Here is a 27579-nt window from a genome sequence, read left to right on the forward strand (position 1 = left end):
AAGGTGGGGCGATTTTTGGGCGAGAACACCGCCCCCGGGCTACATGTCACCCACTTTTGTCACATATCAAAAAACGTTATATTTTATAGACCCTCCACTACACATTGACTAAGCAGTTGGACTTTATTTATTAGTTCAAAATCACACGTGTTATATTCTCTACAAAATATCTTGAATTTTCAATAATAAAACTTTATAAAGCAGACATGTATGGCCAGAAACAAAACAGTCAGGTTACTTCTTTTGATTATTCATACGTTTAAGTTTCCATTTTCCATTTCATTTCTTCACTAAATCACGCAATTCACTCACGCAAATCCTCCATTGTTGAACTGATCATCACAGCTTTCGATCGTCCATCGATCTAACACCAATTCCCGCATCCAATCTCTCCTCAATCAGGTAAACTTTTTGTGGGTTTTTAACTTTTTCAATTTTCAAGATTATCTTTAATTTCACTAAAAGTTACATTTTCGTGTTCAATTTTCAAAACCCATCTCCCAAATGCTGTTTGCTAGTTGTATTCAAATGGGGTTTTTGTAATTGTAATTTGAGTAATTGAATGCTGCGTTAAATTAGGTTTATTCATGTATGTTTATTGATTTTGACTTTTATTGTCAAACATGCTATATTGATTAGGGTTTAAATAGCAAATTGTGTTTATTTTTCAAATGGTATTTAAAGGTTAAATCTTGAAAATGAAGAGGAAATTTTGGTTAATTATTAGTTTTTTATGATGCTTTTAAGTTTTAGCCGCTTAATCTTGATGTTTGATCATAATTTGTAATAAAGTTTTAAACTTTTTATGTTTTTTTTGACAGAAGTGGAGGATTTAGGTGATTGAATTTGTAATAAAGTTTTAAACTTTTTTTTTTAAAAGAGAAGTAGAGGATTTAGGTGATTGAATTTGTAATAAAGTTTTAAACTTTATATGTTTTTTTTTAAACAGAAGTGGAGGATTTAGGTGATTGAATTTGTAATAAAGTTGTTAACTTTATTATCGCGTGCTCATGGCATCTTCTGAAGCGATTTTGCAAGTGTTCGGGTCTGCACCGTTTACTAAACCCGACTCGTCACATTCTCTTGGACCCTTCATAAGCTACAAAAAGCGAAACCGCTCAAATGCCATCCGGTTTCCCACAATTCCCGCCATCCGATTTGAAAACCTAAAAAACAAACGATTTGAAAGTTTCGGTTGTAAGTGTCAAAACGCTGAAAGTGTGAGTGGATTCACTACTGAAACTGAAAACGGGACGTGGTTTGTGGATAATGCTAAAGAGTTTATTCAGATTCAAGAAACGGATGCTAATAAGTTGAAGAAGGAAAGTGAGGGTTCGGTATCCGATATTATTGAGAATGAAGCGTGGGACCTACTGCGTGAATCTATAGTGCATTACTGTGGTAGTCCTATCGGAACGATAGCTGCAAATGACCCCACGAGTTCAAGTGTTCTTAACTATGATCAAGTTTTCATTCGGGACTTCATACCTTCGGGCATCGCGTTTTTGTTAAAAGAAGAGTACGATATTGTCCGGAATTTCATCCTTCACACACTTCAGTTGCAGGTAGTTAATATTCCACCTTCCATTTTAAATTTCCTTTTTTTTTAGTTTGTAATTATAATTAACACTTTAATCATTTATAGTAGTACTGTAGTAGAGAAATGAACATGCTTTGATCCGTTACACGTTCAATTTCCCGCTTTTACCTCATCAGTTCCGTTTAAAGTTTAAACAATATATTGTAGTGCGTGTTCCTTGTGCTTTTTAATTTTAAGTAATTCGGTGCTCTGCTTTAATTTTATTGTTTTATAGAGTTGGGAGAAAACAATGGACTGTCATAGTCCTGGTCAAGGATTAATGCCTGCTAGTTTCAAGGTCCGTACGGTACCTCTTGAAGGTGACGAAAGCGCAACCGAAGAAGTGTTAGACCCTGATTTTGGAGAGGCTGCAATCGGCCGTGTCGCCCCTGTTGATTCTGGTAATTATTAGGAGGCGTTTGGATTTTTTTTAACACAAATCCAAACATACCCTTATAAGGAATTTCCAATTATATAATTTTTTTATTTTTTTTTTAATAACCTGCAATGGTTTCTTAATTACTACAAAACGATTACAATAAAGTGGCGGGCAAACGGGCAACAAGCTGCGCCGCAACCCCCTTAAAAAGTTTGGATTTAACTTTTTAAAGTGATAATTTGATTTATTTTATTTTTGTATTAGGATTATGGTGGATTATATTGTTACGTGCATACGGAAAGAGTTCTGGAGATATGTCATTGGTGGAGAGAATTGATGTTCAAACCGGAATCAAAATGATTTTAAAGTTATGTCTCGCTGATGGTTTTGATATGTTTCCTACTTTGCTGGTAGCTGACGGTCCGTGCATGATTGATCGTCGTATGGGAATTCACGGACACCCTCTTGAAATCCAGGTAATAAAGATCGTAACTTTAACTCGACACTTGTTTCATAAAAATTGTTGACTATAATATCCATAATTCCCGGTAATAAAAATGATAACTTTGACTTGACACTTGTTTCATAAAAAATGTTGACTATAATATCCATAATCTCAGGCGCTGTTTTATTCTGCATTAATGTGCGCGCGGGAAATGCTTGCACCGGAGGATGGGTCAGCAGACCTAATTAGAGCCTTAAACAACCGTCTTGTTGCATTATCTTTCCACATACGAGAGTATTACTGGATAGATTTGAAAAAACTTAATGAAATTTATCGGTACAAGACCGAAGAGTATTCGTATGATGCGGTCAACAAATTCAACATTTACCCTGATCAAATTCCTCCATGGTTGGTAGAATGGATGCCCAATAACGGTGGTTATCTTATTGGAAACCTGCTACCAGCGCATATGGATTTTCGGTTTTTCTCGTTAGGAAACTTTTGGTCGGTGGTCAGCAGTTTAGTGACGTTTAACCAGGCAAATGCAATCTTGGATCTTATTGAGGCTAAATGGGGTGATTTAGTGGCGGATATGCCTTTTAAGATTTGTTATCCGGCTCTTGAAGGTCAAGAATGGCAGATTATTACCGGCAGTGACCCTAAAAACACGTGATATTTCTGTCTTATTATTATATTTCTGTTTAGTTTTTTTTCCCCCTAAAAATTGTTGATTTTTTTGGATTTTGCAGGCCCTGGTCATACCACAATGGAGGCTCGTGGCCGACTTTGCTTTGGCAGGTTTGTATCTAGTCTTTCGGGTTTTAAATGAACTTTATTTCAACACGGGATTGTGAGCAAATGGAAATTCTTGATCAGTATCCTAAACTTTAAAGGGGCGTATTTGATAAATTTTGATAAATAAAATAATTAATTATGAAATTAAATAAAGGACCTTTAGTGAAAAAAAGATACAATTTTGTGAAATGACAATAAATCTCTTATAAAGAAGGGTAAAAGAAGGGGTAGATAGGTAATTTTGTTTTACCCTTGATAATCGGGTTTTTTTGGGTACTATGGGTGTGAACGAGCCAAGCTGTTCGTGGGCTATTGAAGATTGGCTCGTTGGAAGCTCAAATCAAGCCAAGCTTAAACGAGCTCGAGCCTAAATGTAAGCTTGTTTGATAAATGAGTCCGAGACTAAAAACAAGCTTGTTTAATAAACGAGCCCAATCCCGTGCTTCACTTATCGAGCTCGACGCTCATGAGCTTAAACGGGCTCAATATTTTATAATTTTTGTTTAATATTTTTAATATTGTTTACATAATAACAATTATAGTATATAAAATTATGATAAAAATTAAAATGTATACTATGTACAACTGCATTGAAATTGATTATTTGATAATCATAAGTTTCAAATCATAAATCCAACCACCCCTGAAATTGCATTATGTTAGAATTTTGACCTTTTGAAACGTTGTCGGTTTGACTTAAAAGTCAAAATTTACCTCCACGAATGAACGAACAATTTTTTTATTTATTTTCAGCTTACAGTAGCATGCATCAAGATGGACAGACCAGAAATTGCAGCACGAGCCGTCAAGATAGCCGAGGAGCGTTTGGCGCAAGACAAGTGGCCCGAATACTACGACACCAAAAAGGGGCGGTTCATAGGAAAACAATCGCGCTTGTTTCAAACATGGACAATTGCAGGGTATCTTGTATCAAAACTACTCCTTGCAAACCCTGAAAAGGCCAAGATTTTGATGACCGACGAGGATTCTGAGCTCGCTAACGCCTTTTCTTGCTTGATCACTTCTAACCCGCGAAAGAAACGTGGCCCAAAGAGTTCACAGAAGACCTACATTGTATGAATGAAAAGGTTCATCATTTGTCGCATCAAGATTCTATGAAACTTATTTTTGGGAACTTGTTTTCTTGAAGATTTACATGCCCATCAGTAGTTTTTTATGGTGGACAAGTTGATTTGGTTTTTATATATAGATTATTATTATACAGTAGTCAATATTGTTTGTTTTGAAACTTTCTAAAGAACTGTACTTATGTACTTTGTTCTTCTACATCATGAAAGAGGTGAATTATCCAATTCTTATACCATTATCTACATGTTTTCTTTAAGTGCAAAATAATATTAGTTTTACTTAAAACTTAAAAGTGAAGAATATAATATAACTTGGTAGAGTTGATTTCACATAATGACAGTGTACAAAAATCCAATTTTTACAAATGCCATTTTTTTTACAAAAATCAAATTTTTACATTTCAAAATACATTAGGAGGAATGAATCTTTAAATATAGAGTAAACTGTGATTTTTGTCTCTGTAGTTTGTCCAAATATGCGATTTTAGTCCAATAGTTTCAAATTTGTGATTTTCATCTTTGTTGTTTCATTTCACTTGCAATCAAACTCGATTCCACTAACCCCCTTAAGTCTGGTTGTTAAACCCGTCAGCGTGTCGCTCACGTAAGGAGCAGTTTTGTCCTTTTCCTCCCCAAATAAACCCCCGTTTTAATTCGCAAGCACCCTCACGTGAGGGGCTCAGGTGTATTTTTTTATTTGGGAGGGGGGGTAAAAATGCCCCTCACGTGAAGGGCATGCTAATGGGTTTAACGACCAGACTTAACGAGGTTAGTGGAGTCGGGTTTTATTGCAAGTGAAATGAAACCACATGGACGAAAATAGCAAATTTGAAACTATTGGACTAAACCACATATTTGGACAAACCACAAGGACAAAAATCGTAATTTACTCTTAAAAATAATTTTAAGAAAAATACCAAATACAACTATTCATTTTAAAAAACCGAGTAATATTTAGATTAATTGTGTGGCTTCTTTTGAAAAAAAAAAAAACAAAGTTAATTTAGTATATGTTAGTTTTATCTTACAAACCAGGTTATATACTTATATTAGTAAAAGGGACTGTATATATTAACAGTAATACTGTTTAGTTCCATCTTACAAACCTGGTTATATCAGTTAAGAGACTTAGTTATATAACCAAGTTATATTAATCCGTGTTTAGTATCGAATACGAGCTGATGAATCATATGCTGCATGCCCACTTGACATAACAAAGATCAAATCAAACATTATCTAAGAAACCACAGCACACCAATCATGCTTTGCATTTATTCAAAGTGCAAAATACCAAATGTTACAGTCATTGGATAGTTTTAGATGTACAGTCACAACACCAAGTTCAACAAACATATAGTACACGGAAATTAAGCAGTAGCTGATGCACCTTCAGCTGGCCAAAACTCGGTTTTCTTCCCGGTTTTAGAAACCGTCTGCAGAACTGCATCCGGCTGTACATTACCCTTCACTGTCACCTTTTGTTGTTCCAGATCAACGTCAAAAGTTTCCACCCCTGAAAAAAAAACATATTTATAAATATAAATGAAGATAGCTTTATATACAACCAAAAACCGCGTCTCTCTCATTTCTTTTACATATCATCCGTATTATCAAATAAAGGTTTAATAGTGCATGCTACTCGCGCCTTTTAAAACCAAGTTTATGACCACTTATTAAGATATAAAAGAGTCATCATCATCATCATCATCATCATCGTACTCAGTATATCCCACCAATAGCAAAGCTATAGTAGGGTCTGAGGAGGGTAAGATGTAGACAGCCTTACCTCTACCCCATAAGGATAGAGAGGCTGCTTCCGGTGAGACCCCCGGCTCGATAGTAGTTTTGCATCAAGCCTTGGACATAAGGCACATAGCACTCAATCATCGGGACACCGGCTGATCGGTGCATGTACCCTTGTCTTTCGGCTATCAACGCCACTACATGATGCCTGATTATCCGTCCGTCACTTTTAACGTTATTTTCACGAGATTAGTAAAATAACGTCAAAATTGCAATTTCACTTTTGCCCACCCGAGGGTTCACACATATATACATCATATGTGCGCACCGCAAGCAGGGCTATAAGATATAAAAGAGTAATATTAACAAACCTTCCATTTTGCCGAGAACCCTCTTCACGGCTCCGACACAACCGCCACATGACATACTAACCTTAAGAACAACAGTCTGCATTGCCATGTAAAAATATAATATTAGCAAGTTCATCGTCACATGAATAGCTGTTATATATTTAACTAGTATTTTTCCCGACGCATTGCGGCGGGCAGGTCGGTAAAACCTGCTCGCTGGTAAAACCCAAGCGTTGATACGGTAAGTTGACGCGAATTTGGTTGGTTTCGGTTACGTGCGTTATTGTATTGAAACTATGACAAAATAAAACAAAAAAATTATAAAAATTGGAGTGGACCAATGACGTGGCGTCGGTCTGTAAAAGTCGATTGTTGGTAAAACCCAACCGTTACCGATCCCGGGCATTGAGGTGGTTGAGTCTACGTGAATTCAGTCGGTTTTCGTCATGTTACGGTACCGGAACTAAAAAAACAAAAATCAACATTCGGTCGGTTTCGTTACGATACTTAACTGAAACAATTGCGGCGAGTCTACGCGAATTCGGTCGGTTTCCGTAGTGTTCGACACGATACCATAACTAAAACAAAATAATGAAAACAAGAACAAAAACAAAAATTCACATTTGATAGGTCTTCATTAGGGGCCAAAACTTAAAAACAAAAAACAAAAAACAAAATACTTTCTATAGGGTGCCGCAAAGTGGTCCCCAGGGCTTTGCGGCACCAAACTTTTAAATAATAATAATAATAATAATAATATATCATCCCATGGTTATTTGAATTTAAACTGGAACTGAACTTATTGTTACAGTCTTACAGATCAGCTAAACTCTCATATATTAGAAACTAAATCCATCACAATTTAGCTAAAAGATGATTCCTTTCAAATCACCCAATGTTGTAATTAAACCCTAATTCACTATAATCAACAACCATAGAAAGCCCACAGTAATTGAATATGCAAACAAATTATGATTTTAGGCACAGATTCAATCAATTCCGATCGAAACAATTGAATTTAGTAAAATAATAATAATAATAATAACCCTAATTCAATTGAGAACAAATTTAAGAAGACGAAAAGATTTATATACCTGAGACATTGTTTAAGGATTTTGAGTGATGAAATGATTTTAGGAGATATGTTTATTTATTATTTACTTATTTATTTTGTTATGGTCGGAGTTTTGTGATATACTCGATGTCAGCTCGCTTAAAAGCTTGATTGATCCGAGTTTAATCGAGCCCAAGTCTAAAAGTAAGCTTATTTAATAAATAATTCCGAACCTGAGCTTTAGATATCGAGCTCGAGCCGACTCACGGGCCTAAACAAGTATGTCATTTATATAATTGTTTAAAATATATATTTTATAATTATTATTGAATATATATAGTGTTATAAAAAATAAATAAAAACAACTAAATACTATATATTATTTTATACATAAAATTGTAACAGAAAAAATACATAAAAATAAGTAAATAACTATAGCTATATAAAAATGTAATTGATAAATAGTAAATGAGTCGAGTCGAGCTTGAAAATCTACTCACGAGCCGAGCTTGAAACGACCCGAGCTCGAACTCGGCTCGTTTGCACCCCTAGACTGAGGTTGCTGAAAATGCCTCTCATTTATTTACTTATTGCCCGGCCGTGAATCTTATTTTACACTATGTTAGTGCGTGGTGCAAAGTCTTCATTATTTTTACGTTCTCGGTACGAGATTTACTCATGGTTCATAACTCAATTCAACTTTACAATAAAAAGAAAAAGAAAATGTTTCAAGGTATTTATTATGAAGACTTGTTGCAGTATTCGGAATGCAAGGAAAGATACTATATTTGATAACAAGGAAATTTCGATCTCTTTATAGAGTATATAAAGTCTATGACGATTCTTTGGATTAAAAGTAAGTCGTCTTTTAAATGCTTACGTTAGGAAGATTGGTGTAATTTCTCTTTTTAACCTGTTTATTTTGCCAGCGCTAGCCTTTCGCTAGCTTTGCCTTGTCAAATAAAAGTTGTCGTACGACAAAGAAACCTTGACTTAGTTACAAAATATACACCACATCATTCATAAGTTATAATGCAGGATGCATAAATAATTTAATATAATGCATTTATTTTGTTTTATTCATGAAAAATATATGTAGTACAATGTGACAATGTGTGATGGACTAGAACACCTCACCGGAAACCATCTCCGGCGCCACATTTCGGCGATTAAATCGCGAAATAGCACAATCAGTGGCGAAAATACTTGATGTAGAGTACTTTGGTATATTACCCATCACAGGCATAGTTGCACTAACCTTGATCTTACTCACATAATCACTCCTATAAGTTTGTCCCAAAACACCATCCACCACATCACTTAGGCTATAAAACTTAAACCTTAAGTCCAAATGTGCAAAACAATCATCCTTTGTAATATCATAACCATGGACTCTTGATTCTTCAGCTCCAATAGGTACCACCGTGGCGGTAATCCTAAAACTATTTTGCACTTCAATGGCAATGCCATTAGTTGGGCTCGTTCGAGTGATCATTAACGATGCATTACGATAATTCCAGTCTTTCCCGTCTAGGGATAGAGGTGTGTCATCATAGGATATGAAGAGATGCTCCTCGTTATCGTTCCATGTTGATGTTTTCTTTGCTCCTACTAGGAGTTTGTGATCGTTGAATAATATGCCAATGGATTGCACCCAAGTGAAGTCGCGGGTGAGTTTTGGGTTTCGTTTCCCGATGAAGTGACCGTTGATGTGGAGGTTGCGGTCAGATAGTAGGCAGAAATCTTGATCTTTATGGCCATGAAAGTAGAATGTGAGGCCGTCTCCACCTACGAATCGTGGGTCTTGACATAAAGCCCCGGGAATGTGACAACCTATAATTAAACATGAGTCTCTTAGTCGAGTTTATTATTTGTTATAGTTATTATTATTTGATTTATCATTTATTTTAATTGTCACCATAGCTATTATTATTATTATTACATTTTTCAATGTAATTTGAGATCTAATTTTCAGTTATACACAAAAAATATTATTAGATAAATAGGAAACAACTTACCACAAACAGGCTTGCATGAAACACAATCGATATAGCAGTCTTTTCTGCAGTCAGACGGACAACTATGCCATTGCCCAAAGCATGATGGGAAGAAAGGAGAACGACATCTCACTTGCTTAGGTACTGGTGGTGGCGGAGGTGTTGTTATTGGTGGGGGAGGTGGTGGTAATGGTTGTGGAATAGGTGGTATCTTGAAAAAAGTTTCTTGTGCGGTGACAGGAGATTCAATGACCCAAGAGATGGTCAAGAATGAAAGCCATAGAAGCAATGAACTCATCGTTCTCATAGCGAAAACAATGGAATGTTATAATGATATTTGTTAAGTTGCAATGTATGATGAATGGTGCATTTGGTTTATGGTTTAGGACCCTTTTATATCGAACAATGATCAGTTAAAGACATGGAAAAGAACATTAAGGTTCATAAGTTGTGGTGTTTACATGTGTTAAAAGCAAATAATATGCAAGGATGAAGGACAAAGGATAACGGCATCACTTTTGTATGGTTAAAGGTATTTTTTGATAATTATATATAATTAGTTATCAAACACTCAATCTATAGTCTATACATGTGTACCATAAGATACAGGATAACAATTATTTCAGGGTATGTTACATTTGCTTTGTAAAAAAAGAAAAAAAGAAAAAACTTTACACAATCAAAGGTGCATATTATATCTTATTGTGACCATGCCACGTTATATCTTGTGTATACGTAACACTTTTGTCACATTTGAGGTTGTACAAAACATGAGGAAAGAAAAAAGAAATAAATGTCATCTTTGTTACTTTAAAAATAAAAAAGAAGCCACTCTAAAGAACAAAAAAAGGCGAAGAGTTATCAAACTTTTGAATTCATTTAATCAATTAAAGCATCCATAATCTAGTCTCATCATGCCCGTTTTAGGTGAAACAGCTAACAAGTTTTAGGTGGCACACGTTAATTGGGTTAAGTGTGAGACAATGAAGATTTATCGGATTTGAACTAGAGGTGTGACAAGAATTATGCATAAAACTATTAGGGATTTCAGTTCGATTCAAATAATGGAGAACATCATTGTTCGATTCCAGTTCGAGTATTGTGGTAGTTTCAACGCTATTAAAATAAAAAATAAATGGTAACTTTTTTTTTTGTGGTTCATAAATTTAATTATCATTTCTTTTATTTGATACTAATTGTATTGATTTGAAGTTTGGTTGTATTTAGAGGGAAAAATTTTAAAAATCCGAATTACACATAACTAATGTTTCTTTTCTTTCTTGATAAACCTAATATAGTTATTTATTAATGCCGTATTATGATCAATTTCACATCGGAAGAGAGGAGGAGTGCAAATTTGTGTGTGTTTGGTAAGAGACTTGTTCAAAAACACAACAAATAATATATGTGTAATGAAACAAAAAGGTTCAAATCGAGCATAATTTTTTAATTAACACATAATCCATACATTTAAACCAAAAAACCTCAATTCTATAACACATATGAAACAAAAAAAAACCATTGAATTAAATCATAACATCCATTTAAAATACAATATCGAGTTCAGATGGAAATGAGTGAAACGTCATGTTTGGGTATGGCTGACTTCATGAGTGTATGTTATTATTATTCTTTTCAAATCAAAAGTCTAAACAAGTTACTAACAAGTTAACATGTTTTTTAACCTGTTAAGACACGTATTTAAACATGTCATGGAACCTGTTAAGCTCAAACCAAAACCTGTTAAAACTCGTGTCGTGTTAACATGTCCGTTAAGGATGAGCGTTTTCGACTGATCGGTACCAAGTTATGAGTTTTCGGTACCAGTATGTTTCGGTAGAGTACCGCTATTTCCCGAATTTTGCACGAAATATCAGCACCGAACCGGTACAGAACTGGATTTTTCGATACCGGTACCAAACATTTTCAAATTTCAAGATCAACACCGATACCATCCCAAACTCATCCGCGTCAGAAATTAACAGCCCTACTCAAAACCCGAGAAAGTGTCATTCTCCACTACATTAATAATATTATTACAGGGGCCTCGTTGCAATAACTTCCTTTCTTCTTCTTCTTCTTCTTCTTCTTCTTCTTCTTCATTCCTACACACCTCTTCGATCCATTCCAATTTTCACATCTTCAAACCACCAATCAAACCCTAATCCAATCCAATCCAATCAAATCACACGATGTCAAAAGAATTCACCGTCCCACCGGTAATCTTCCCCTCCGGCGGAAACCCCAACACCGGCCCACAACGCCGCCTACCCACCGCACCATTCCAACCACCACGCTCCTCAAACCCATCCATCCCATTCATGTCCTTCGACATCGCCTCATCCACAGCCTCATCCATAGCATATGCATGCACACATATATACATCTGTACGTATAAATTTACGCACACTAGTGTGCGTTTCTCATCAAGTAATCAATAAACAGAATGATGCACATCAAACCCACAAAAACATGATAACGTATGCATTCATACTGTTCTTTTACCCTTCTGGACGCTCTTTCCTAAGAGGTTTTGTGAATCACTCATGAATATGTCCGTGTCATAAATTGTCAGCTCTCCCCAGAGTCCCCGAACTAATGGACCAGCTTGTAATGGGCTACTCATTCAAAGGGTCTGTGTTGAATTGCTGATAGCCTGATACTAATAACTAAGGCCTTAGGCATACCTTCACGCACAAGAACTCCACATCACCATTTGCAGCTTTGACGCCTCATTGCTTAACCCCTGAAATAACCCTTCACCCTCTTTCATGCTTGTTAACCTCTTGACAAATTTAACCTTTAAAGCTCCTAATATTCTTTCATGCCAAAAATATCACCAGTAGTTAATTAGGCTCTTTAGAAGAGTTTGGTTTTAACCAGCCATGGGTCCTAAACCAGGATATTAAAGTGGGCCTCGGTTTGGACCACACGGGTACTATTGGCCAGTGGGTTGAACGGTTGAACCTGTGCTGGATGATAGGGAGGTCCATATGTGTCTCTCTTAACAGTTGCCCATAAACATATTTCATGCTGCATTTTTTTGTTATAGCTTAACATTTAGAAGGTAACTAGATTTTCACATGGCGCGTTCAATAGGTAACCTCAACGTTGAAACCCAGGTGTTGATAAAACCCGAGCGTTGCGTCGGTGAGTTGACGCACATTCAGTTAGTATCTTTTACGTTTGATATAATATAGACAACATTGGTAAAACCTACAACATTGGTAAAACCTTAGCGCCCAACAAAAATATATTCGTCAAATAAACATATAAAAACATAAATTATTTAAAATGACGCTTGTTTGGTCGGTAAACCGGGGCAGTGGTAAAACCCAAGCGTTGTCGGTCTTGGGCATTGAGTCGGTAACTGGACATGAATTCGGTTGGTTTTGGTTACGTGTGTTACGGTACTGGAGCTAAAAAGGGGAAAAATATAAAAATTGAGTGGACCAATGGGGTGGTGTTGGTCGGTAAACTCGAGTGTCGATAAAATCAAGCGTTGTTGGTCCCGGGCGTTGAGACGTTGAGACTTGAGTCTATGCGAATTCAACACGTTTGTTATGATATCGGAATTAAAATAACAAAATGCTACGAACAAGAAGTGGTCCAATGGCGGCTAGGCGGCACCAAACTTGTCAGTTATGTAGATAATTTTGTACGATTTAAGCATTAAACTGTTGTGCACAATTATTTTGTACTTAATTAGCTACATAACAAATTGCAATTACAATTATGATGAACTTACATGTTAATCTAATGATGGGTAAACATTTCAATTTGGTTGTCTCCTGTTGAGGCAAAACCAAATTGAAATCTTTTATTTTTTTTATTTTTTTTTGAACGGCCAACTAAGTAACGCCGAGTACTTCGTACGCGGCCCCCATTGGCTAAAGGTAGCCCGAGCCAGTCACTAGTCCGGACGGATGGAGCCCATAGCGGTCCACATGTTGAGGGATTCACCGGATAAAACCCGACCCCCACGCCCGCCAAACGGCACGACAACGAGGAGCCGGTAAAACCGGGTGAGATCAGGACATGAACCCTGGCAAGCCAGGGTCATCCCTCATATCTCCCATATAAATTGGCGGTAGTGAGGTTTGAACCCCCTACCTCTCACTACCATTGAGCCACATCTAATTTATAAATCTTTTGATTATTAGATAGAAAATAATATAAATCTGATAAATGCATAAGGTGAAACATGGGTCTGGTTTGTTTACGAGACCAAATAAATCATATATCCGATGCTTGTTTCAAAATTTTAATAACCGATCATTTCTTATGAAAGTTATGAAAGGCTCTTTTTCTTTGTTGTACAGAATTATTGGCTACTTTCATCATATAAATTTTTTTCATTCATTCTCCTCTTTCCTAAACTTATGGTGATAATAATTGCTACTACACAATGGACCACAATATTTATGAATCGGGTTCAACAGATGGGTCCACATTAATGTGGGTTGATCGGACATACCCAATAAGGCAATAACAATGTTCTTGGACAGACCCAATAAAGCAATAACCATGTTCATGGTCGAAATTGATTTTCCGATAATAACATATAATACTCCATTCGTCCCATTTAAAATGGCCATATTTACCTTTTTATTTATCCCATTACAAACATACATTTTCAAAGTTTATTAGCCAATTTTCAAGTTTACCTTTAAACACACACAACCAGGATTAATAAACAATATTGATGGACATAATTTCTAAGGGCATTATTGTCATTTGGTAAGTAAAAAGAATAATCATTTAATATACCGTGAACTTTATGTTTTTCAAATCATGACACTTAGGGACGTAAGGGGTATTCGATTTCCCATGCAAAACCTATTAGGGAGGACGGGGTGGAGCGTGGTGATGTGCCATCACACGTGATGGCCTCAAGCGCACTGCCGCGGGTTTGTGCGTGATGGCCATCACACTGTGAGGGGGGGAATTTCGAGGAAAAGGAGCCATCACACTCACACAAAAACCTATATATATATATATGTATGTATATTAAAACCCATCACACTACCCCCACCCCCACTAAATTTCATCACTAGTGATGGAATGTGGTGGGGTGAGGTGGCACACCACCATTGAGTGTGGTGTGTGATGGAAATGGAACCACATACTTAGGCGTTTTGCGACACATAACGGTCCAGTCAGCATTGGAGAGTTTTGTAAAAAGTCCATAACTTTGAGGGAGTGTTGTAGGAGAGAGTTATGAGCCACAACGCCACCCATAACTCTTCCACTACAGATAGTCTTAGTCTAAAAAAATTTCCACGTTTCCATACTTTATGCTTCAAACGGTAGTGCTAGAATTCTATTTCACCAATATATTTTAGATTTTGGGTACTGGATAGTGGCATGTTTATTTTCTTTCTTTATGTAATAAACTTTGTTTCACTAACTGAGATAGCGAATTTTATGATGAAGAAAATCAACTGGTAACGGATATGAAAATTGAATTGAGTATGGAAACCTATTTTTTTACATGGGGAACACATCAGGAGTTAAGTCACTGAGTGAGTGCTTTTTTTGGTAGCTTAGAGGCCATGGGGCTTGCGGTGTTCCCGCAATCCGCCAACTTGATCCTTTCTCCCTAATATAGTAATATCCGAGTCCATACCGTTCAACCTGACTACCTAAGTATTGGTTAGTTAACACTCCATGTTAGATCTATATAATTAATACAATTAGGTTTTGGGTCAATAGAAAACAATGGTTTCATCAATTTCTAAGGTTACATTATGATGGTGTGATTACAAAAACAATGGTTAGACTTAGTGATGTAAAATAATATGAAAAACACTGTAGAGGCTGTATATATTATCAACTGAGTGGTGCTTGTCAATTCTAGTGATGTCAATGTTGATGTCAACTTTTTACACGTTTTGTTTCAGCCTTTGAGCTGTTTTTTTTATTGGTGGCATTTGGTGGGGTTTAATTGTAGTTTCTAGTGGTGATGTTATGTCATTTTAAATCGACTATCACGTGTGATTTTTATACATTTTATTGTCGAGATAAATATACACTTTATTATCGCTACATTCAATATTTGTATGCAGTTCGAGTGAAGCAAAACAAAACAACCATTTTCTTATAACACAAGATTTTGTGAACGTACAAGTTTTGAAATGCATAAGTATCATATTTTTTTTACTCCACTCGTCACCATGATAATCCGCCCATTAAAATACAGATAAACACCATGGCTTCTTGCTAGAACGACTAGGGATGACAACAAGAGCCCGAGTTACACCAAGTTTTTTCACTGTGTTAGGTTATTCAACCAATGTCTATTCCGTAAAAAGGTTTATCTTTTACGTCTAAAAGTTAATTGCATATAGCAATTAGCAACTATAAGGGCCGTGTGATTACACTAAAACAGTAAAACTTATAATCATATGCCGATTTAAAAACCTAGCTTGATTCACATATATATGAATTATTAACGGTTAATTACATATGAACTCAAAATGTAAACTCCTAAGTGAATTTCACCGTATCACATGTGAACTAATGTTCATTCACATATGAAATTACACAAATGTTAACTTTCAGTATAAATTCACACTTCAGTTAAAAATTTGTTTTACTTTCTAAAAATGGTAAATACCCAATTTTCTATTAGTGAACCCGTATTTATATTAAGAATATTGGGTAAAGTTAAAATACAAATGGAGATAAAAATGAGAAGAGTGAGAAAAATTTATAATCACACAAAAAACCCATTAAAAATAAATTCAAAAAAAATAATAAGTTAAGATATAAATAAAAAACGAAAAAATTTATAAAACTAAAATGTTTCCCCGGTCATTCTCGTTCAAAAAAAATTGACGAAAAGACAACGCCGAGATCAAAGACACAATGACGAAAATGGACAAAAGACACAATTATAACTAAAAAAATACACAATAGGTCGCAAAATATAACACAATGCCGAACAAAATATAACACAATATCAAAGAAAAAAGACAAAATAAATAACGAAATAAACACAAAACACAATGATAAACAAAAAAAAATACAATAATCTTTTTCACTCACCGTTGTCTTTTATTAGAAAGAGAAATATGATGAAACATTTTTGTGTTTTTATCTTTTTCTTAAATTTTAAGTCATGATTTTTTTATTATTTATTTTTAATTTTTATAGAGATTTCTTATATGACTACAAATTCTTCTTATCCTTCTCATTTTTGTTTCCATTTGTAAAAGAACATGACCCTCACAATAATTTTAGTCGAAAAAAATAGAGAATATGTCTTTTTCCTAATAAATGACTGGAATCGAGTTTTTATTTATTTCATGTTGTTGCCACAGCATATAAAAGAGCATGTCTTCAACAACATATTAGTGCAATATCATATACACATCTTTAAAATGATTATGGTCGTGTTCGCCATCTGCCTTTTAGCATGGGCGTATAAGAACACCCGCCCTCCACCGCCCCAACTCTGCGGTTCACCCAGTGGTCCACCCGTGACTGGACCACGTGTGACCCTCATAGATGGCCGGCATCTATCCTATAACGAGTACGGGGTCTCCAAAGACATAGCCAACTATAAAATCATCTTCATTCATGGGTTTAGCTCTTGTCGTTACGACGAAACCATTTACATACAGGTAAATAAACACCATTGTATTATTTTCTTCAATAATAATTTTTTTAAAAAAAATAATAATTATCTTGTGCATGACTAAACTAATAATATTGAACTTGTAGGAACTGTTTGAAGAACTTAAGATTTACATGGTGACATTTGATAGGCCGGGTTATGGAGAGAGTGACCCGGATCCAAATCGAACGGTTAAGAGTTTAGCTTTGGATATTGAAGATCTTGCTGATACACTAGAACTTGGTTCTAAGTTCTATGTAATTGGAAACTCCATGGGTCAACATGGAGCTTGGGGTAGTCTCAAGTACATCCCTCATCGGTAAGTTTCACACGTTCACGACCTGTTTAACCCATCTACTAGAATAGTATAATGTTTGGTTATCTTATGATCATTACGCACCAATATCCTTTTAAGTTCTAACCCACACGGTCAGTTGAATTAATTAATAAAACAAATAAGGTACTTACTATTCTACCTAGCCTTAAATGATTAATGATTTGGAATTTATTTTCTGATAGGTTAGCAGGAGTGGCATTTATTGCTCCGGTTGTCAATTATTGGTGGTCAGGTTTTCCAACCAACTTAACAATGGCGGCCTACATGTTACAACCTCGCCAAGATCAATGGGCCGTGGGCGTGTCACATTACGTGCCATGGCTAGTCTACTGGTGGAACACTCAGAAATGGTTTCCAGGCTCTGGTGCTATAGCCAGGAAACCTAACTTCTCAGCTTCTGACTGGGAAGTTTTGGCCAAACGTCAAGGCCAAGGACCAGCAACACCGGTCCCAAAGGTAAATTAAACTTATTAAAGCCATGTTCCCACTTTTGACTTTAATGCATGGGAGTTTACTTGATTAGTTAATATATGTGACCAGGATTATATAAGGCAACAAGGACTAGCAGAGTCGCTTATTAGGGAGTTGCGTGTCGGGTTTGGTAAGTGGGAGTTTGATCCGATGGAGATAGTTAACCCATTTCCAAACAATGAGGGCAGTGTTCATTTGTGGCATGGGGATGAAGACGCGGTTGTGCCGATGAGTTTGCAAAGGTACATAGCGAAAAAGCTACCATGGATTCACTACCATGAGTTGCATGGTGTTGGCCATTTGATACCAATGTATAATGGTAAAAAAGAAGCCCTATTGAAGTCACTTCTTCTTGGAGAATAATGATAGTTTTTGTGTTTTAGTCATTAATAAGTGGTAGAAAATTTAAGTGAGGTGTGATTCTTAGAGCATATAATGTCTTAATGAACATTGGAATGTAATGTTTATTGCATTTAATATAAATCTACTTCCACTCTCTTTGTCTAGTAACGTGTATATACATTTACATATCATTCACGTCACATGTGGGCATATGGGTGCTCCATCTTACACTTGGGTATTTGTGCTTACCCCATCTTTAGGCTTACATTGTTGGGTGTAAATATGGTTGTGGGATCACAATGTTTTGATTATCTTTCATGCACTATATACATATATAGTAGATTATATGTTACGTACCTATATTTTGCAACATGTTATTGGTTTTGTAATATAATATATACACGGTTAATGGTTCTCATAGTTCTCAGCATATTATTATTTTCAGAGATTATATATGTCTTATCTTACTCTTATGATAAAGTTAAATAATGAGACTTATGTGTTAAGCCAATATTTAATTCTTGCCTAATTTTTCCTCATAATCTTCTAATCGTTCATCTCATTCATCCTAGTTGTCAATGGGTCATCGTCAAAACCATGTTGGCAATTGGGTTATAATTCTCTTATAATTTTTTAATTTCCCATCTCATTCATATCATCCTAGTTATCCATGTGTAATGGATCAAAACTATTTTGGCAATTGAGTTATAAAATAGTCAATTTTCTCTTATAATTTTCTATTTTCTCAACAAATTCATCCTAGCTATCCATGGATCACATGTTAAAACCATTTTGGTAATTAAGTTATAAAAGGATTTAAATGCTGATAACCTTAAAGATGGAAAGTAGTGATTGCATCGAAACAAAAGGCAAACGGGCAATAAGTTGCGTTGCAACCCCTTTTTGGGTTACAAAACTCAATCTTTTAAAAACTACATTAGTTAATCTTGGAGTCATAATATTACTATGCATGACCCGTTGAACTCGGCTAAGTAACTCCACATCTTCAGGGGCGAGGAAACTAAAAGTGTCAAAAGCAAAATTAATAAATGTATGTTGGTAATCAATACATGTCTTCTCATGTTTAGTCACCTTACATGAAGTAGCTTTTAAAGCAACTTGGCCGACTATGAAATCACTACTCCCTAAAATGGTCAGGAAATTAAAATTAAGATATTGAATGAAGATCAAACAAGTATAAATATGATAGTTATACAACTAGAAAATAGCCAAAACAATCTTTTAATAGGGTTGGTTTGTTTCTTCGATGTCAATTTTTTTCTCATTGACATGATATTTCGTATTATCTAGGGTAACTATGATATGATAAAAACAAGAATACATAGAGAAATAGAGTAACGATCAATCAAGCGTATCATTCCTTTATGTTAATTCCATTATAAGTACATACATTAACGACCTAACAACTCATTACAATAAAGTCCTTAACTTTCAAACAAATACATTTCTAGTCCCTAATCTAGATATCTTTCTCATTATTACACTTCCACTCCCTGAAGTATTATATCAATAACAAATTAGCAGACGTGATCTAAAATTGTTAATATTGGATAACAATGGAAATACTTGTGAGAAAACAACAAATGTTGTATATAAAAGGATTTTCTTAAATTTATAGATTCAAGATTTCTAAACTTCTTATTGTTTGTACTACATATTTAATTTCTTTTTTACCTTTAATTTTGTTCATTTATTTTAAATAACAGATTTTATTTATTTTTTTCATTTGACAAATCTAATGTAATACATAAGCTCAAACTCTCTCTCTCTCTCAGAGGGAGACGAGTTCAAAAGAGAACTACAAAAAACGTGAGGAATTGAGATTGATTTCTCAGCCCTTGATCGTGTTCCTCAATCTGCATCCTCGTTCACATACATCACATCACTTTTATAAAAAAAAACATCTAAAAAATTTAATAAAAAAATTATAAAAGAAAAAATCACAAAAATAAAAAAATATATATAAAAAACATAATATTTATCTAGCATCTCTCATTCAAAATGTTTGTTTTATGATCGTTATCCTCATCCTGTATATATACATGTAGGGGTGTTCAAAAGATCCGAAATCCGAAAAAAATCGAAATCCGAACCGAAATCGAAATCCAAATAAACCGATCTGAATTCTAATCCGGATATTCGGATCGGATCAATCCGAATATCCGAATAACTAATTTTGATTCGGATATGAAATTTAAAAATTTGGATTGTTCGGGTTATTCGGATATCCGTTTATTCCGAATTAAAAACATGTTTTTAGTGCTATTTTCTGGTTTGGTATATTTATTAGACTATTATTTGAAGTTTAAACTTAAAATTTGTGTTAAGAATAATTCGTATTTTCAAGTTTATATGTTTATTGTGATTCTAAACTATTAAATGTTAGGAACAAAAAAATAGGAAAACTTTTTAGGTTTATTTCGGATTATTCGGATAATTTCGGATTATTCGGATATATCCGAATCCGATCCGAATTGAATTCGGATCGGATAGGAATATTCATAATTCGGATCGGATCGGATTTCAGATAGGGTACAAAAATTTTCAAATCCGAATAACTCGAATAATCCGTTATCCGATCTGATGAACACCCTATATACATACATGTACACACATAGAAATACAATGCATAATTGAGGGGTAGGTGTGAGTTTGATGGCTTGATCCGTACATATTAATTCTTTTTCTGGATCTGACAATACCATTGTCTGTACCACTCTTTTATCTGTATTTTGGTGTACAGATACAAACATTCTAAGTTTTTAGGTGATTTATCATTTATTTAAGGTTGTTTGTTTATTTAAGGAAATAGGATTGTTGGGGCCGGTTAATTAATTTCATGTGATTTATCAGATGATTTTGTTTTTATTATATGGTTATTTAAATAAGGGTAAAGTAAGATACAAAGGAAAACAAAGATGAGAAGGGTGAGAAATAATCTAATCAATTGATCTTAAATTTGAATGGTAGAAATTAATTTAAAAATAAAAATTGATGAAAAGAGCATGAAGGTAATAACCACTTATGATGACTTTCTCTCTCCACATGCAAGGCACATGTCAATTATTCCGTCATTTTAAAACGTCTCTAACTTTTTCGTACGATATTTTTTTTAGAATTTTTTTTATCATAATAATAAGCGTTTTTTATCTTTAATATGAATATCATATTGTTATATAAAAATAAAAATAAAAGTTGACGGGTTTTCTATATTGTGTTATTTGGCTGTCCATTGTTTTTTTAATTGGGTTTTGCTGTGCATTGTATTATAGATTTTGTATTTTAACTTTACCCCTCAATTTAAAGATAAAAATTAAAACAAATATTACATCATTATGTTTTTTTTCGTCTTTGTGTTCAACATTTGTCTTTTGACTTATCATTGTGTTTTAGTCATTGTGCTTAACATTCACTTAAGTTGAGAAAAATAGTATTATGTTTATTGTGTATTACGTTCAAGTCATTGTGTAATATGCAGATTCCATTGTGTTTACGTTTTAGGTCATTATGTTATATTTATATACCATTGTGTCTTACGTTTCAGATCATTGTGTTATATGTATTCATTATTGTGTTTAAAAACGGTGTTATTAGTGTTTAAAAAAGACACAATGGCGAAAAAAAACACATAGACAAACAGAAAGACATAACTACGAAAAAAGACACAATGGTAAGCAAAAAGACACAAGGGCGAAAAAAAACACATAGACAAACAGAATGACACAATTACGAAAAAATACACAATGGTAAGCAAAAAAGACACAACGGCCGAAAAAAACACATAGACAAACAGAAAGACACAATGGTAAGCAAAAAAGACACAATGGCGAAAAAACCACATAGGCAAACAGAAAGACACAATGACGAAAAAAGACACAATGGTAAGCAAAAAAGACACAATGGCGAAAGAAAACACATAGACAAACAGAAAGACACAATAACGAAAAAAGACACAATGGCGAAAAAAACACATAGACAAACAGAAAGACACAATGAAGAAAAACGACACAATGGTAAGCAAAAAAGACACAATGACGTAATTTTTATTTTATTTTTATATAACGAAATCATACTCATATTAAAGATAAAAAAACGCTTATTATTATGATGAATTTTATTTTTTAAAAAATATCATATGAAAAAATTATAGACGTTTAAAAATGATGGTGGAATTAACATGTGACTTGCATGTGGAGAGAGAAAATGTGTACTATTACCTTTATACCTTTTTTTCTTTGGTCCCTACTTGACACATGTTAATTAGTTATGACTTTTCACCTTTCTCATTTTTGTTAGCCTTTATATAATAATTCAACCCTTTAAATAAAAAGGTATGTTTGTAAAATATGAATATTTTGTTTTGTAACTAATACTTATCAATGACTTAATTATTGATAAGTTACTAACTATTATTATTGTTTATTTCATCCAAAATTTAAACTATTAAAATTTATTTGATTTTCGATCTAAATTCATTTTAATCTAAAACATGGCTAGTTATTATTTTTTTATTTGATCTCAAACGTGTAGTGTTTTTGTCTTTGATTTTAATAAATTATTGTAATGTAGGATTATCTTATGTAATGTAGAGATAGCTACGCAATGTAGAATGTTGTATAATCATAACTAATGTAGTGTATGCACAATTTTAAATGTTGTGTTGACATATCTAGTGTAGTGTAGAAAAAACTAATGTTGTGTAGTTAAACTAATATACGGTATGCAAAACTAATGTAGTGTAGACAAAACTAATGTTGTGTAGGTACATTTCAAATGGTTGTGTAGACATATCTAATGCTAGACATATATAATGGAATGTAGGTAAAACAAATGTACTGTAGGAACACTTTCACATGTTGTGTAGTTATAACAATGTTTTGTAGGAATCGATTTGTTTATATAATACAGTGTTGGCAAAAACAAATAAAAATGAGGTAGGGTATTAAACTTACCCATCAGTTAATAAAATACCTCTGCTGGTTATTATGTCATGCGTCATACATAAGTTATGGCGCAATATATTATGTGTCCAGACGCAAAACATTCTCTGACACCTCGAGAATGGAGCGCCAAAGATCTCCATAAGCATGGTGCAAAAAGGAGATATAATCATAGTAAAGAGCATCCAACCAATAAGGAATTGATAACACACAGTCACTAGTACTACATAGTACGACAAGTCAACATCAAATGGCCATGATGTCCACCAATTATCCTTAACACACGTCCAAGGACCCCGATTGGTGGATTGCCCGATAGAGTAGGTGACCATATCCTCCCTCTCCTCCCCAACAGCTATAAATACCAAAATACCTCCAAATGGTAAATGATCTGGACTTTTACTTGTAATTATTCTCTATAAAGTATTGTCTTTACACTGATACTGATTCTCACGCCGGAGGGTGGTTACGAGCTCACGGTGTTTTGCTTTGTAGGTGAATCTACTCATTCGAGCCGGATAATATTAAACCCATCGTGAGGAATAATTAATCATCACCCTAGGACTAAGGGGATTTCTTGTTTCTTCAATAGGCTTACTTCAATACATTGTATGTACTATAAAAACAAATTCATAATATACAATATAATGTTGCAAAATTTTAATGTGCAACAAATTCTAAAACAAATAAACAACTTACACAACCATAAAAAAAAGATCATTATTTTAATGAAAAATATAACACAGTATTAGCCTTTTAATGAGCATTAAGTGTGCACACAAAAGTAACCACTTCCCACATTAAAATCTAGTTTAATGAAATATACACCACAAAAGACGTATATAACCTTTTTATTAAATTATATGTCACAAATATGTTTTTTAACTACGAATTTGTCATTTCTGATTATCATTGATTAAAGACGATCAATGGTTCAGATTTGTTTCTTGCACTTCTCGCTATAATATCACTTCTCGCATTAACTCTCCCCTCTCTCTCTCTATATATATATAGGTTTAAGTTCAAGAAAGAAATCAAATTATTCCAAGAAATGAGAGAAATAAATATGGGCCACTAGTTTTATTTTAGGTTTTAAATATTTAAAAATAAATAAAAAAGATGTAAATGTAACAATAAATGCACTCTCTCTCTTCAATTAATACAACTAATATAACCATAATAAATATCTCTAATAATATATCTAACTCATTTAACTATAATAATTAAAAAAGATAAAAACACTACTTTAATTTTATTTTTATTTACACATTCTTCATTTTATTCAACATAAATACAATTTATTCATATAATACTACTTCTTTATATTAAAAAATAATTTTCACTCAATATATTAGCATATATCAACGTATTTAAGTTCAATAAATATACAACCTACACAAAGTTATATAACACACTTGTTTTGAGCAATAAAAACGTACAACATACAAAAACATATAACTTACATATGTAATTCGACATCAACAATTATATAAACTACACAAAGATACACATACCCTACACATGCGTAGGTCATATGTTTTTCGTATGTAAGCTATATGTTTTCTTATTCTTAAAACAAGTTTAGGTTACATGTTTTTGTGTATGTTGTATATTTTTTATTGACATTTAATGCAACCATGTGTAAGATAGTTTTTTTTTATTATTCATCACAATGTAACTACGTGTTGATGGATATTCATATGTTGAATTTAAAGAAATTGGTTTTGAAAAGAAATTAATGTATAAATAAATTGTATTTGTGTAAGATAAAATTTTCGTGTGTAGGTTTATATGTTTTTTTTGTGCAGGTTGTATGTTTTTGTGTGCGTGTGTATTTTATTGATGATGAATTTTGTGTGTAGGTTAAATGTTTTTCGTGTGTAGGTTATATGTTGTCTTATTCTTAGAACATGTGTAGATTATACGCTTTTGTGTAGGTTGTATGTTTTTTGTTGATATCTAATGCAAACACATGTAAAATTGTTTTTTGGTATTATTCATCATAATGTAAGTATGTGTTGATGGATATTAATATATTGAGTTGGAAGAAATTAGTTTTGGATATAAAGAAATTTCAATGTATGAATAAATTATACTTGTGTAGAATAAAAATTCAAGAAACAAAAAGTAAGTTATAAAAATAAATGAGTTCTTAATATTTTCTAATTATAATAATTTAATTAGTTATATTAATTAAATAAATAAGTATTGTGGTTTATTAGTTATATTAATTGAAGAAAGAGAATAATTATAGTTTCTTTATTTAGTTTAAGCATTTAAAACTTAAAACAAAACTAGTGGTTCATATTCATTTCTTACATTTCTTGCAATAATATCATTTTTCTCTTGAACCATATATATGTGTGTGTATATAATATGTATACTAGTAAGAGTGCCCGCGCGTTGCGGCGGGGATACAACTGCGATTCGGTCAGTAGCTGCTCATTCTATTCTGGTGCCAAAATTTTCTATAGTAAAATTTGTATTCGGTATAGTTTCATTGCGGGTGTTAAACACATCCACATTACTTTGGATTTAGTATTTTACAGTTTTACACTTTTACTAAATGATTGCTTATCAAATAATACTTTAGGTATAGGCCAGTCTTCCTATTTCCAACTAACAGAGCTTAAAGGAAAAAATAAATAATGACGATGTTTGTAACATTTTTTCTTCTGGGGTTCGTCCATTTACAATACTCGTTTCTCACATTCACTTTGCTAGCTTAGAAGTGGTCTTCCCAGGTTTTGTTGGAAATAAACGATATAAATAACTTTTCCCAACCATTATGTGGCATTTGAAACATAAACATGTTTCAAAATCAAATCGGCAAATCTTTAACAATTCATGTGTTCCGTGTAATTATTATCCTAAAATTAATTTGTTAACAAAATCTAAGAGAAATGTATTAAGATATTTGGGTCCTTCAATTGTTTGTTGTAAAAGATTTCATAAGTCCACATTTTTTTACAACTCTACCCAAACTGGCCTGGTGCAAAATTTAGTTAATTATGTTGACTCGTTAACTACTGTTAAATGCATGTTTGACTTTCAAAAACTCAATTAGTCGCAATACCTAAATGAACTGAAATGAAGTTCACCAACAATACACTCCTTCAGTTGGCCAGAACTCTGTTTTGTTTCCGGGTCTGGGAAACCGTCTGCAGAACTGCATCCGCTTGCAGTTTATTTCAGCACCCGACAACACATTACCCTTCACGGTCACCTTTTGTTGCTCTAGATCAATGCCAAAAGTTCCCACCCCTATAAATAATAATAATAAAAAACTTATATAAACTATTTTAGGTTGGAAATCTTGATTAGTTTTTAAAAAATTAGTAAATTAATAATTAACAAGCCTACTATTTTGCCAAGAACCCTCTTCACGTCCCCAACACTTTCGCCAGATGGCATGCCAACCTTAAGAACAGTAGTCTGCATACCCATCAATATAATTTATAAGCTATCAAGCCATTTATCATATATCACAGTTAAGATAATACATCAACAATGCAAATAGTTTAGACTTTAGATATGGTTACTTGATATAAAATTTGTTATATACTACGAGCCGAACCGAACCGAACCGAAGGAAGCCTTGTTCGTATTTGTTTGTCTACCTTTGAACTTGTTCACATATATCAACCGAACACAATTTCATTTGTGTATTTGTTGATTAAGGTAATAGATTTGTTCCAGTCATTCGTGTTTATTTGTTAACTTCATAGACGAAGACAAGATGAACATAAACAAACACATGACATACTGAAAATTAAAAAAAAACATTGTAAACAAGCCAAAAAATGCTTGGAAATAATGCTTATAAACATAAACAAACTAATGCTTAGAAATCCACTCATATCGCTCGAAAAATGCTTGGAAATTGCTCGCTTGATTTTGGCTCGGTTCGATTCATAGACGAGCCAAAACAACAGCAAGTCCTCATTCAGTTTGGCTCGACTCGTGAAGATCCCTACCTTCAATTGGAATACATGTGTCCTCTCAATATTAATACAACTTGCATTCTTCGTTGTGGGCTTCAACATGGGTGGCATGGGCTGAGTTGGCAGGGGGTTTACCGCCTCAAACACCACGCCAGGGCGGTAAGCAGGTGGCGACAAAGGTGTGTCGGGTATATATTTGTGGGATTGTCATGTGGGAATTGGGATGGAGGTGGGGCCATGTGTTTCAACGATCATATGACCGTTTTATTTAAAAAAATAAATTTAATATATATATATATATATAAAGATCTTCTGATGCAGCATTCCTATTAACTAACCTGAAAAAAAAGAATATAAGGCCAAAAACATGCACACAGAATGTGCAGTAGCAGCCTCCTAAAAGATACAAAATATGACTCCCTATCTAACTCGTTAATTTTAGTATTTTACCCTTGAGACTTAATAAAAGAATA

General features: G+C 33.7%; 4 protein-coding genes across 6 annotated transcripts; 2 read left to right on the forward strand and 2 right to left on the reverse strand.

Moving 5' to 3' along the window:
- The first annotated feature begins 200 nt into the window (after positions 1 to 200).
- LOC143592282 (alkaline/neutral invertase E, chloroplastic-like) lies at positions 201 to 4333 on the forward strand. 2 transcript variants are annotated; one of them, XM_077072232.1, is made up of 7 exons: positions 201 to 402; positions 950 to 1565; positions 1815 to 1980; positions 2223 to 2434; positions 2579 to 3072; positions 3153 to 3201; positions 3952 to 4333. In XM_077072232.1, the coding sequence occupies exons 2-7, from the start codon at positions 1011 to 1013 to the stop codon at positions 4276 to 4278; spliced, it is 1803 nt and encodes a 600-aa protein (XP_076928347.1). In that variant the 5' UTR covers positions 201 to 402; positions 950 to 1010; the 3' UTR covers positions 4279 to 4333. The 2 variants fall into 2 exon arrangements, with proteins under 2 accessions (XP_076928347.1, XP_076928348.1); XM_077072233.1 differs by lacking the exon at positions 201 to 402 and having other exon boundaries at positions 911 to 1565.
- Positions 4334 to 5491: 1158 nt separating this feature from the next.
- On the reverse strand, positions 5492 to 7521 carry LOC143592288 (copper transport protein ATX1-like). 2 transcript variants are annotated; one of them, XM_077072238.1, is made up of 3 exons: positions 7474 to 7521; positions 6401 to 6476; positions 5492 to 5799 (listed from the first exon to the last, which is right to left on the reverse strand). In XM_077072238.1, exons 1-3 carry the CDS (start codon positions 7480 to 7482, stop codon positions 5654 to 5656), a joined length of 231 nt encoding a protein of 76 aa, XP_076928353.1. In that variant the 5' UTR covers positions 7483 to 7521; the 3' UTR covers positions 5492 to 5653. The 2 variants fall into 2 exon arrangements, with proteins under 2 accessions (XP_076928353.1, XP_076928352.1); XM_077072237.1 differs by lacking the exon at positions 7474 to 7521 and having other exon boundaries at positions 6401 to 6488.
- Positions 7522 to 8547: 1026 nt separating this feature from the next.
- Positions 8548 to 9728, reverse strand: LOC143592291 (uncharacterized). The gene is made up of 2 exons (XM_077072241.1): positions 9452 to 9728; positions 8548 to 9266 (listed from the first exon to the last, which is right to left on the reverse strand). The coding sequence occupies exons 1-2, from the start codon at positions 9726 to 9728 to the stop codon at positions 8557 to 8559; spliced, it is 987 nt and encodes a 328-aa protein (XP_076928356.1). The 3' UTR covers positions 8548 to 8556.
- Positions 9729 to 16761: 7033 nt separating this feature from the next.
- Positions 16762 to 18243, forward strand: LOC143592289 (uncharacterized). Its single transcript, XM_077072239.1, has 4 exons — positions 16762 to 17058; positions 17159 to 17370; positions 17571 to 17844; positions 17929 to 18243. The coding sequence occupies exons 1-4, from the start codon at positions 16816 to 16818 to the stop codon at positions 18220 to 18222; spliced, it is 1023 nt and encodes a 340-aa protein (XP_076928354.1). The 5' UTR covers positions 16762 to 16815; the 3' UTR covers positions 18223 to 18243.
- The last annotated feature ends 9336 nt before the right edge of the window (positions 18244 to 27579 follow it).

This window comes from Bidens hawaiensis, unplaced genomic scaffold (genome assembly GCF_021521415.1).
Source record: "Bidens hawaiensis isolate Kalapana, Puna unplaced genomic scaffold, B.hawaiensis_p1.1 tig00040661_1, whole genome shotgun sequence".
Lineage (NCBI taxonomy): Eukaryota > Viridiplantae > Streptophyta > Magnoliopsida > Asterales > Asteraceae > Bidens > Bidens hawaiensis.